This window comes from Gopherus flavomarginatus, chromosome 8 (genome assembly GCF_025201925.1).
Source record: "Gopherus flavomarginatus isolate rGopFla2 chromosome 8, rGopFla2.mat.asm, whole genome shotgun sequence".
Classification (NCBI taxonomy): Eukaryota; Metazoa; Chordata; order Testudines; family Testudinidae; genus Gopherus; species Gopherus flavomarginatus.
Genome location: NC_066624.1, coordinates 90,696,750 through 90,709,440, shown reverse-complemented (window position 1 = coordinate 90,709,440; position 12,691 = coordinate 90,696,750). Strand labels below are relative to the sequence as shown.

The 12,691-nt window shown below is 45.4% G+C and overlaps 1 protein-coding gene across 6 annotated transcripts in view; it reads left to right on the top strand.

The window, feature by feature from the left end:
• Positions 1 to 12,691, top strand: part of VEPH1 (ventricular zone expressed PH domain containing 1) — a 175,071-nt gene that overhangs the window by 28,403 nt on the left and 133,977 nt on the right. For all 6 annotated transcript variants that reach the window (XM_050965875.1, XM_050965874.1, XM_050965876.1 and 3 more), the window contains exon 4: positions 742 to 916. In XM_050965875.1, the coding sequence (XP_050821832.1) occupies positions 742 to 916 (175 nt within the window). The remainder of the gene's footprint in view (positions 1 to 741; positions 917 to 12,691) is intronic.

Sequence of the window (12,691 nt, the reverse complement as noted above, 5' to 3'; positions counted from 1 at the left end):
TTACTTCGTGCCGTCCTTGTCTGTACGGAGGATTACCCTTGAATTTAGCACTTGGTGTTCAGAACCTAGTGCAGATGCACCAGAGCAAACCCCTCATACAGATAAGAAAAATCACAATTTGCACTGTTGAAGACTTACCCCTGCTTGAAATCAGGGTAATCTGCATCCCCACGAATTGAAGCTTTCCTTGTTTGCATGAGTACAGCTGCACTGATTACTGGCTACTGACTGATGAAATTGGGGCTAATTCCCAGTATAGACAAGGTTATAGTGTACAATGAAAGAATTGAGGTGATATGCCAGTGACAATATCACTTTTGGTTCAGTGAACAATTCACCTATCAACAGCATATTGTACTCTACCCTCCATTCATTTCTTCTGCTGCAGGATGGAGTTAATCATTCCAAAATGGATAAAATACTGTACGTTACAGCTGTCAGCATTCTAGTATCATTCTTATTATCAGTTACATAGTATGTTTGTTACTCCAGTTGTTGAAGTAGGAAATTAGGTACATTAGCACTTAAAGCTGCAGTAGTTTGACATTTCCTGTCTTACCATTTTCCCTCTTTAAAGCCTGACTTTAGTGGTGTTACCAAAGATTAACTTTTCTCTATGTGTTTTATACAGTTGTTTTCTTGATTACCTGATTTCTGGTTTTCAAATTTTGTCAGCATTAAACTTGATTTTAATCATTTTTTCAGCTGCTTATTTTTCAGTGTCCCCTCCTTTTTTCACAGAATTACAATCAACCTCCAATAATGGCTTTAGCTGTCCCAGTGGCAGTGAAATTTCTCCAGAGGGGTAACAAGGAACTGTGCAGAAACATGTCAAGTTACCTATCCCTAGCTGCAATTACCAAAGCAGATCTGCTGGCTGATCACACAGATGCAATTGTGAAAAGTGTCCTTCAAGGTACAAATATTTTGCTCATTCTGCTATGAGACTTTGCGCCCAATCCTGCGAAACCCCCAAACATGGATTTATCAGGATTAGGCCCTAATATTAGATTGTATAAAGAGAAAGATTTCAAGTAACGTATATAAAGGCTTACAGTATTTGATAAGCCTTATTGATTAGGAAGCTTTATGGTAGACTGTAAGCTCTTTGGGGCAGGGATTATGTCATCCTATGTATCTGTATAGACAGTGCCTAGGCCATTCACATGTGAATGGACTGCAAATAAGAAATAGTAATATGAGACAATATTGTGCATATCAGGCCTTTATCATTACTTATGCCAATGGCAAAATTCCACTGACTTCTATGGGAACAAGATCAGACCCATTCTGTGAAAGAGTCTGAGGTAATTTGTTAAAGCAGTGCAATGGAGTTTTATTTCCATACTTGCTATTGTCTTTAGTAAGAATTCTGTGGCTAAATTTTTGAAATTTTACTCTGTAGGTTTAAATTATTATGTTAAAGAAGCAAAATATTATTACATCTTTTAAAGGGTAATGAGATTTAGCTGAAATCATTCTATTTACAATAGGGCCTTATTTTCCAGATAAGGATGCTGCCAGTGACATATAATAGCTGGTCGAATTACTGTAGTGATATTGTTCTAAAGATGATAGGTCTTAACCCAAGCATGTACATTCTGTATATATTAAAAATCTTTGGGATCCATTTATTTTATGATATTATATGGAGAGATAGCTAAAATGGATGCCAATTTATTCCTTAAACAGTTTGATACCAAATCATTAAGATACGTATAAACTGTGGTGAGAGTTTGCTCTTTCCTGCCTGCAGGTGGTAACCAGTACTGACTTTCAACCATTTTACAGTGATGTTCATGAAACAACAGTGGGCCAAATCATCCCACAGAAATCTGTGAGCAGAAGGGGTCTTTTTGCACAGGTCTTCCCTTTTCCATGTGGAAGTGGGCGTGCCCTCTCCTCTGTCTCAGGACCCTAGGGGGAATGGGAGCTGGTAGGTTGGGCAGACAGGGGCACTATATTTATTGCTCTCCCTTTCTAGCCTGGTGTGAAATCCACTTACAAATTAAAATGGCCTCAGAGTGTCTTAACTTTTCTGTGGAATCCATCTGTGCAGTGGAAGTTTCCCAATACCCTCTCTGTAGAGAAGTGGTTGGTGGAAGAGTTCAGGTCAGCAAGACTACTCCATTGGATTCGTACCAGGCTTCCAGGGAGCTGAAGCGGTTGAGCAGGAGACTCCAGAGTCAATATGGATGGTCCTGGCCTCTAACAAATCCTGGAGACCCAAGGGTTTAGTGAAGTGAACCCTCTATTTCATATTACAGAGAGGCAAACCCCACCATCTTCCCCATAATGATCTGGTAAAAGCTTCGCCCATTGTGGCATTATAGCTGTGGTTTGAGTAAGACTTTAATAGACATTATTTCAGAATAAGACAAAATGTGGTGAAAGAAATGAATTTACTGTTGTGTCAATGGCTATTTCTTTGCAATGTGTTGCATTTCTGAGAAGCCATAGCAGGCATGATTAGCACACGCATTAGCAAGTATTGCCAGTGTATGATTCCAATGTGCTTGTAACATGATCCTGGGAAAAATCAGCCTGTTTAATTTTAAAGTTACTACCAAAATTAAACATGCTGCTGGAGGAAAGCATGGCTATTCTGTTTATGGGCCAGTTTGGGATAAATATATTTAAACCATGTAACATTGCTGAGAAAATAAAATCCAGGGTGAAGAATATTGCTGACAAAAGAAATGTCTTTCTGGATCAGTAAAGCCAAGACTAGTTTCATTAGCATATATTAAGATTTTAGCTTGTATGCTAACATTTGGGAAATCAGTGTTATTAATAGTAAGAACCAAAGTGGAACAAGACTTGGTCCTTAAGATATAATCACAGATATGCTGACACCTGCTCTAGTTTAGCATTTATATTATTTCACCAGCAAATGTTGCAATGGACTTCAGAGATTAAAATTCCAAATTAAAACAGGGAACTCTGATTCTTGTGTTCAGCACTCTTTTCCTAGTTATTTGTGTTTTCATCAATAGTATTTTAATTAGGAAAGGTGTTGGTTTCAAAATGCTACTAAGAACCATGATTTAAAACTAAGACAGTTATTGAGGGGGAGGGAGAAGGCTAATAAATATGGATGTGCAAAGATACATGGAGACAAAGCATCTTATTCTGCCCTCAGGTAGACTGGGGCAAATCCAGAACTATCAATGCAGTTGCACTAGTGAAACTGAGAACAGAATTTGGCTCAATGCCTGGGAGAGTTTGGGAGCTAATGGATTTATGGACATAGTAACTACAGTGGGGAAAATGTTGGGCTGCATGATTTATTTATATCTTATTCGCCATGAAGAGCTATTTAGGAAGAATGTTTAACTAGAATATTATGTTTAGAGATGACTAACATATTAACTCCATTTCCAACACATGAATGTGCACAACCTGCACTCAACACTGATAAAGCTGAGGAGTTCTTTGAAGGGGATGGGAGAGACAGAACCCTCCCCACTTCCCTGGAATAGCAGGAAAGCTGCATCACAGTTACTACTGCAGCCGCAGAGCCCCATTACTGGTGCTTCTTATGGGGCAGTTTGGTCAGTTGATCCATGTTGTTGCAGATCCACAGGCCCTGACCTTGTCCCTCCCAACCCCAAGACCTCCTTGGATGCTAGTGCGAATGAAGCCCTGACAGCCCAGCAGTGTGCTACAGGCTCCCTAAATCCCATACTTCCACATGCACATGGCAGAATCACACTGGGTCTGCCACACCAGAGTTTTTAACATCCATAGAGTATTTGCTGTAAGGGATTACTAGCCAGCATCATATTACATGTTCCATACGAAGAAGACATTATAAAATGTTAAAGTTACAAAGGGAAGCACCGAAAGCTGGGAAACAACAGTTACCCACAGAGCCTTAACTCTGCCTCTTGTGGGATGAATTACAATACAGCCTTCGGTTACATGACTACATACTATATTTTCTACAGGAGTCTGCCTCATTCAGTGCACAGATTGCATGGTGAATGAGATGGGGCTGCACTGTGTATGCAGGGACTGTGAGGCATTCTACTTCAGGCTTGGCAGAGGGATTTCTGGCTCTCAAAAGGTGCCGGTTGGGGCAGTGAAGAAGGTTCCATTTTACTCAGGGGAGGGAGAGGAAGAGAGCAGCAGCTGGGAGGCAGATGAGTTTCCAGTTGGAGGTGGGGGGAATCTAAGCTCTGATTCGTATTTATCTTCAGCAATGGAGCATTTCCAAGATTAAATCTGATGTGGTAGCAGGTGAAAGGCTACTCCAGAACCATGGCATGTTAGACTTAGTTCAGAACAGGGCATTGAGGAAGAGATTTTTTTTCAAATTATTTTAAATTTGTTCTACTATATTAATGTATATTTGTCTGTATTTAGTGGAACAAAATATATTGTGACAGACCCAGACCAGTGGGGTACAGGAGTCTGGTAGAGGGCAAATATACTGGTCACTGGATGAGTAGTTTTCTGTTCCCTGAGTGACCAGAGCAGGGGCTGCACTAATTAGTGTTCCCTCTGCAGCTGAAGCCCAGACAACCCCACTGGCCATGAAGTTTTTATAGCATGTTGTGTGGGCTTCCAAAAGAAAAAGGTTGAGAACCTCTGCACTAAATACCACAGTGTATGTGTGAGCGTACTAGGAGGCACAAAACTTCAAGATAAAGGGAAAATGACCTTGTCTGAAATCCATCTTATTGCTTTTGTGTTACTGCTAGGAGAAAGGATCTGGCAGCTGCATAGTGTTCAGGAATTAGTATTGCAGCAATGGATACCAGAGCCTTTTTTCATCATGTGATCTAAAGAGTATGAGAAATATCAGTTCAGGGCAGAGAAAGTGTGCATGACTCCAGTGACAAATAGTAATTGCTTTGAAGGAGGCTTTCTCCAAGGTTCACCATAATTCTAATCTTACTTTTCATTGATACCAACATTTAATATAGAAGCTTCCTTGACAAATCCAGCTAATCACCTAGCATCTGTTTTCCATCACCCTCCACTTCTGCTCTGTGCCCTTCACCTGCTTCTCTGCCACTGTCAGAAGCCTTTCTTAGCTCTGTCCCCTCTCTGAGTCATGAGTCTGCTTCTCTCCTGCTGTATCCAACCTCTACTTTCATTCTCCTCTCATGGGGCTCATTGGCTTCAGTGGTTGTGCCTAATCCACTTGTGAAAATCATTGCCACAAAATATTGCAACAATGAGCTTAGCTGGATTCAAAAAGTATTTTGAACTTTATGTGAATAATAATTATATGCGTAGACACACTATCAAGGATTAAGAATCATTGGAAAGGGGGAGCCTGTACAGGAAGGATGGGCTCCACCTAAACCAAAATGGGACCAGATTTCTGGCACTTAATATTAAAAAGGTTGTAAAGCAGTTTTTAAACTAAGGGCTGGGGGAAAGCTAACAGGTGCGGAGAAGCACGTGGTTTGGACAGAGACATCCCTTAGGGGAGGATCTATTAATGGAGATTCTCTATGTCCGAGTAAGGAGGCGAGGATGGAAGATGATAAAATACAGGTAGGATCTGATGAGAAACAATCAGATGAAAAAGAAGTCCCATTCAATTACATCATGTAATGGCAGACAGCTAAAAAGTGACACGTTTTTAAAGTGCTTATATACCAGTGCTAGAAGTCTAAATAATAAGATGGGTGAACTCTAGGGCCTTGTTTTAAATGAGGATCTTGATATAATAAGCACCACAGAAACTTGCTGGAATGAGGATAATCAATGAGACACAGTAATACCAGGGTTACAAAATATATCGGAAGGACAGAGTAAGTCGTGCTGGTGTGGGAGTGGCACTGTATGTGAAAGGAAGCATAGAATCAAATGAAGTAAAAATCTTAAATGAACCAAACTGTACCATAGAATCTCTATGGATAGTAATACCATGCTCTGATCATAAGAATATAGCAATAGGGATATATTACCAACTGCCTGACCAGGATGGTGATAGCAACTGTGAAATGCTCAGGGAGATTATAGAGGCTATTAAAATAAAAAAACTCTATAGTAATGGGGGATTTCAACTATTCCCATATAGACTGCTTACATGTCACCTCAGGAGGGATACAGAGATAAAATTTCTTGAAACCTTAAATGACTGCTTCTTGGAGCAGCTAATCCTGGAACCCACAAGAGGATAGGCAATTCTTGATTTAGTCCTAAGTGGAGAACAGGATCTGGTCCAAGCGGTGAATATAGTTGGACTGCTTGGTAATAGTGACCATAATATAATTAAATTTAGCATCCCTGTGGTAAGGAAAACACCACAGCAGCCCAACGCTGTAACATTTGATTTCACGAAGGGGAACTACACAAAAATGAGGAGGTTAGTTAAACAGAAATTAAAAGGTACAGTGCCAAAAGTGAAATCCCTGCAAGATGCATGGAAACTTTTTAAAGACACTATAATAGAGGCTCAACTTAAATGTATATCCCAAATTAAAAACATAGTAAGAGAACCAAAAAAGAGCCACCGTGGCTAAACAACAAACTATAAGAAGCAGTGAGATGTAAAAAGGCATCCTCTTAAAAAGTGGAAGTTAAATCCTAATGAGGAAAATAGAAAGGAACATAAACTCTGGCTAATGAAGTGTAAAAATATAATTATGAAGGCCAAAAAAATTTTGAAGAACATTAAGCCAAAGACTCAAAAAGTAATAGCAATTTTTTTTAAAGTGCATCAGAAGCAGGAAGCCTGCTAAACAACCAATTGGGCCACTGGACGATTGAGATGCTAAAGGAGCACTCGAGAATGATAAAGCCATTGCAGAGAAACTAAATGAATTCTTTGCATCGGTCTTCACAGCTGAGAATGAGGTGACAAAATTTGAAGATGATACAAAACTACTCAAGATTGTTAAGTCCCAGGCAGACTGTGAAGTGCTACAAAAGGATCTCTCAAAAATGGGTGACTGGGCAACAAAATGGCAGGAGAAATTCAATGTTGATAAATGCAAAATAATGCACAATGGAAAACATAATCCCAATTATACATATGAAATGATGGGGTCTAAACTGGCTGTTACCGCTCAAGAAAGAGATCTTGGAGTCATTGTGGATAGTTATCTGAAAACATCCACTGAATGTGCAGCAGCAGCAAACAGAATGCTGGGAATAATTAAGAAAGGGATCGATAACAGGACAGAAGATATCATGTTGCCTCTATATAAATCCATGGTACGCCCACATCTTGAATATTGCATGCAGATGTGGTTGCCCCATCTCAAAAAAAGATATATTGGAATTGGAAAAGGTTCAGAAAAGGGCAACAAAAATGATTAGGGGTATGGAACGGCTGTCATATGAAGAGAGATTAATAAGACTGGGACTTTTCAGCCCAGAAAATCAACAACTGAGGGGATATAAGATAGAGGTCTATAAAATCATGACTGGGTGGAGAAAGTAAATAAGGAAGTGTTATTTACTCCTCCTCATAACACAAGAACTATGGGTCACTAAATGAAATTAATAAGCAGCAGGTTTAAAACAAACAAAAGGAAGTATTTTTTCACACAACCCAGAGTCAACCTGTGGAACTCCTTGCCAGAAGATGTTGTGAAGGCCAAGACTATGACAGGGTTCAAAAAAGAACTAGATAAGTTCATGGAGGATAGGTCCATCAATGGCTATTAGCTAAGATGGACAGGGATGATGTCCCTAGCCTCTGTTTGCCAGAAGCTGGGAATGGGCGACAGGGGTTGGATCACTTGATGATTACCTGTTCTGTTCATTCCCTCTGGAGCACCTGGTATTGGCCACTGTTGGAAGACGGGATACTGGGATAGATGGACCTTTGATCTGACCCATTATGGCCATTCTTATGTTCTGACGGATATTAACCCTCTCCAGTGCATAAGACAACCAACAACAACATCCCTAATAAGCATGTTATTGCCTAGCTGTCCATTATGGGAGTTTTACTCTTTCTCCAAAGTATTTTGTGCTGACTCCTCTTATTGGATTAGATGGACCATTAATGCAGTGCACTGTGAAGTTTCTTATGTTCTGCCCTGTACAATCACATTGAGCTGTGTTCTTTCCAACATACACACCTGACCTATCAGCCACAGTGACACTAATTGCATTCTCTACTCTCTAGTTTTCTTGTCTTCTCATCTATAGATTCAAATTATTGAATTTATTTCCCTATTCCTGTATTCTTCCTTAACCATCTTCTGGTGTTTTTGGAGGGCTTATCAGAAACCATAAAGCTTCACAAACAGGTAACATGAACGGAAGTGCCACAGGCAAGGTGGTAGTACAGTTGGGTATCAGGACAGATACTGTGATCGGTACACAAAACTAAGGAGGGAGCTTAAAGTACCTACTTTGCATAGGCTTCACAAAGCCAAGCCTCATCTTGGATTTCCTCAGCTACTTGTCCTGCTCTACTGGGGGATTGTCTGCAGTACTGCACCCCTGAACTCTTTAGCACACCACTATGGCCTTAGAATGCAAGTTTGGGAGTACAGTATCCCTCACATACAACATTTCAAAGTCACAGTAATAAATAGAGCTATACAAGCCTTTCCTTAAGAAATCTAAAACTGAATGCAATTTACCAGGAGGTCATTGTGACCATAATATAATTAAATTTAACATGCTTGGAGGCAGAGGAGAAGGGAAATACCAAAGAAGTTTACCACAGTAGCATTTAACTTCAGAGGAATGACACAAAATGAGGAAGCTAGTTAATGGAAATTAAAAGGAACAGTCACAAAAGTGAAATGCCTGCAAGTTACATGGCATTTTTTTGAAAACACCATAATAGAGGCTCAAATAAAATTAAATGTATGTCCCAAATTAAAAATTAAATTAAAATAGAAAGAGGACCAAAAATGCCACTGTAGCTAAACAGAGTAAAAGAAGTGGTTAGAGGCAAAAAGGAATCCTTTAAAACTTGGAAATCAAATCCTACTGAGGAAAATAAAAAGGAGCATAAACTCTGGCAAATCAAGTGCCATTCTTCTTCGAGTGATTGCTCATATCCATTCCAGTTAGGTGTGTGCGCCGCGCGTGCACATTCGTCGGAAAACTTTTACCCTAGCAACTCAGTGGGCCGGCAGGTCGCCTCCTAGAGTGGCGCCATCATGGCACTTGATATATACCCCTGCCGGCCCACCCGCTCCTCAGTTCCTTCTTACCGCCCGTGTCGGTCGTTGGAACAGTGGAGCGCGGCTTAGCTGACCTCCACTTCCCTAGCTACTCGTAGTTCTCGTATATAGTTATGCAGTTAGTTTAGTAATTGTTAGCGGGGTTCAGGAAGTAGCCCCTTCCATGAACCCGGTGCCGGAGCCCATGCACGGCTCACCGGGTTTTAAAATGGGCTCGGCCTGCCAGAAGCCGATGCCGAAGGGAGATCCACACGACTCCTGTTTGAAGTGCCTCAGGGAATCACACTTGACAGCTAAGTGCCCCATTTGCAAGGCTTTTAAGCCGAGAACAAAAAGGAGCGGGACTTTCACTTACCCCTCCACCTTTTGCGCCGAGCGATGATCAAGCGGCTGGCAGAAGGGCCTCCTCGGCACCGGACCCCGCCGGTACTGCCAAGGCCTTTCGGCACCGGCCGTCGCCGGCACCGAAGTCGACTCGGCATCGCTCCCTTCCTCCGAGGTCGAGAGAGCCTACAATTCCTGCTGGTGCCTGACGGCTCCCCGGCACGCGCCGTGGTTAAGCCCCCTGCTCCTGCTGCTTCCGTGCCACCTGCATCGCAGCCAGAGAGCTCGTCTAAGTCGGATTGCCCGGCACCGACACCTGCAGAGGCACCGAAGACATCGGCACCGTCGATTCCAGTCCCCCAGGGCCATTGAATCCGGTGCCTGACAGCTCCCCGGCACGCGCCGTGGTAGAGCTTACTGCTCCTGCTGCTTCCGTGCCAACGGCACCGCAGCCAGAGAGCTCGTCTAAGTCGGATCGCCCGGCACCGACACCTGCTGCAGCACCGACGACGTCGGCACTGTCGATCCCGGTCCCACAAGGGCCGTAGAATCCAGTGCCTGACGGCTCCCCGGCACGCGCCGTGGTTGAGCTACTGCTCCTGCTGCTTCCGTGCCAACGGCACCGCAGCCAGAGAGCTCGTCTAAGTCGAATTGCCCAGTACCGACACCTCTGAGGCACCGACAACGTCGGCACCGTCGATTCCAGTCCCACAAGGGCCGTAGAATCCGGTGCCTGACGGCTCCCCGGCTCGCGCCGTGGTTGAGCTTATTGCTCCTGCTGCTTCCGTGCCGACGGCACCGCAGCCAGACAGCTCATCTAACTTGGATCACCCGGCACCGACGCCTACCGAAGCTCTGACGACCTCGGTACCGTCGATCCCGGTCCCACGAGGGCCGTCGAATCCGGTACCTGACAGCTCCCCAGTATGCACTGTGGTTGAGCCTGCTGTTCCCTCCATGCTGGAGACATTACCAACGGTGAGGGATCTCATTGCCATGACAGAGTCAATGCTGCCTGACCCCGGCACCGCCGGTGCGGGTAATACAGTCTCTTCATGTGACCGTCCTCTGTCAGCACAGCAGAGCGGCACCGTTCATGATCACGGTCCCGCAGACACTCCAGATCCTGTCGGCACGCCCGACACCACTTGCAGTCCTGGTGCTGTTTTCTTCATCGGTACTGGTCGCACTCGCTGCACCGGTCGGTATCCCGTTCGCCGACCCGCTATCGGCACCGTTCCGACTCCCGGCACCGCGACAGGTACCTTGACTCCTGTAGCCTCTCCCCGAGCCTCGAGATCTCGGTCGACCTCCAGGCACCATTCTGGTTGCGGGTCTGGATCTCGTTCCAGGTACCGGTACGCCTCCCGGTGCCGGTTCCCGGTGCCGAGTTGGGCAAGGTCCGATAGAGTCAGAGACTCTGCCTGTGCCTTCTTTTAGTACCTCCATGGCCATCTGGACACGCATCCATGTCATCCCACATGCGCAGATCTTATGCTCAGGACCACGATTCTGATATGATGGCCAGCGGGCGCCAGCCCCGAAACCGAAAGAGGCTTGGCGAATGAACCTGTCTGGCCGCCAGGTGTACTCTGCAGAGGCCCTGCAGCTCTGGGTAGCAAAGCAACAAGCCTTGCTTAGCTGCGATAATTATAGCACCTGGGTGAAGGTAGTTTAGTTTATGGAGTTTCTCCCTCAAAACTCCCGCCAAGAGTTCGCTGCCGTCTTGGAGGACGGGGGAAAAAAGGTACCCAGAGCGTCCCTCCAGGCCTCGTTGGACGCAGCAGACTCTGCAGCCAGGACTCTGGCCTTTGGTGTCGCCATGAGGTGCATCTCATGGCTTCAGGTTTCAAACCCCCGGCCGGAGCTGCAGTATGCCATTCAGGATTTACCCTTTGTTGGTAAAGGCCTTTCGCGGCAAAGACAGCCCCAGGCTGCCAAGCCTGATGGACAATAGGGTCCTAATGCTCTCTCTCAGCATGCATATGCCAGCGACCAAACGCAGGCCTTTCTGTCCCCAGCCGCCATACTCTGTGCCTAGCCAGAGACAGGACTTTGGCAAATGGGGAGGCCAAGGTGGTCGCAGACGAACGTCAGGACCCCTAAAGAGCCAAGGTCAAGGTCCCTCGCAATTACCACTGGGACCAAAGACGAACCTTCCAAGGTGCGCCTGAGGGCGGTGTACCAGTCACAGGCCGGGATCCCAATCCTGCTTTCTCCTGGCGTGGCCCCAGTTAATTTCAGATCGCTGGATCCTGCGCACGGTGGAGCATAGGTACCACCTCTAATTTGTTCCAGCCCTGTCCCCCCTTCAGGGACCCCTCTCACGAGCAATTCCTCGTACAAGAGGTGCAGACGCCGATGGACGAAAGGGGCAAGGGGTTTTACTCCCGTTATGCCCTAGTCCCCCACTCGGACGCAGGTCTCAGACCTTCCTAGTCCTGCACGGACTCAACCGGTTTAGGATAAGGTTGAAGTTCCGCACGGTATCCCTGGGAACCATTATTCCATCCTTGCCTCCTGGGGGCTACTATGCCGCCCTGGATGTGAAGGACGCGTACTTTCGCAATGCCATCTTCCCTCCGCACAGGAGATACCTCCGCTTTCTAGCCAACTGTCAGTACTTCTGGTTTACGGCCATAGTCGCCGCCTACCTTCGCTGATGTCGGATATGCGTTTTTCCATATCTGGACGATTCGCTTATCCGAGGAGACTCTGAGACACAAACCACTCAGCGCGTGGGCATCGTCACGGTCTTATTCACAGGTCAAGGCCTGATGATTACTATAGAGCAATCCACTCTGGTTCCCACGCAGAGGTTGGACTTCCTAGGAGCTATCCTGGTCTCCTACCTAGCCGGAGCCTGCTTATCACAACTGCGGTTTTAGGCGATGGCAACAATCATCTGAGGTCTGCAGGCTTTCCCAACGACCTCGGCTCGTACTTGTCTCAGTCTCCTGGGTCCATGGTTGCCCGCAAGTTTGTAACCAAACACGCCAAGCTCCGCCTCCGTCCTCTCCAAGTCCGGCTCACCTCGGCGTACCACCCGGACAGGGAGCCAATGGTCATGGTAGTCACCGTTCCCTCGAGCACCTTAGGCTCCCTAGAGTGGTGGCTAACTCCCTCCCTGGTGTGGGCAGGGATGCGGTTTCATCCGCCCCAGCCCTCACTGCCCCTGACAACGGACGCGTCATCTCTCTGCTCAAGTGCTCATGGTCACCTCCGAGCTTAAGGCCTTTGGTCTTCTCGGG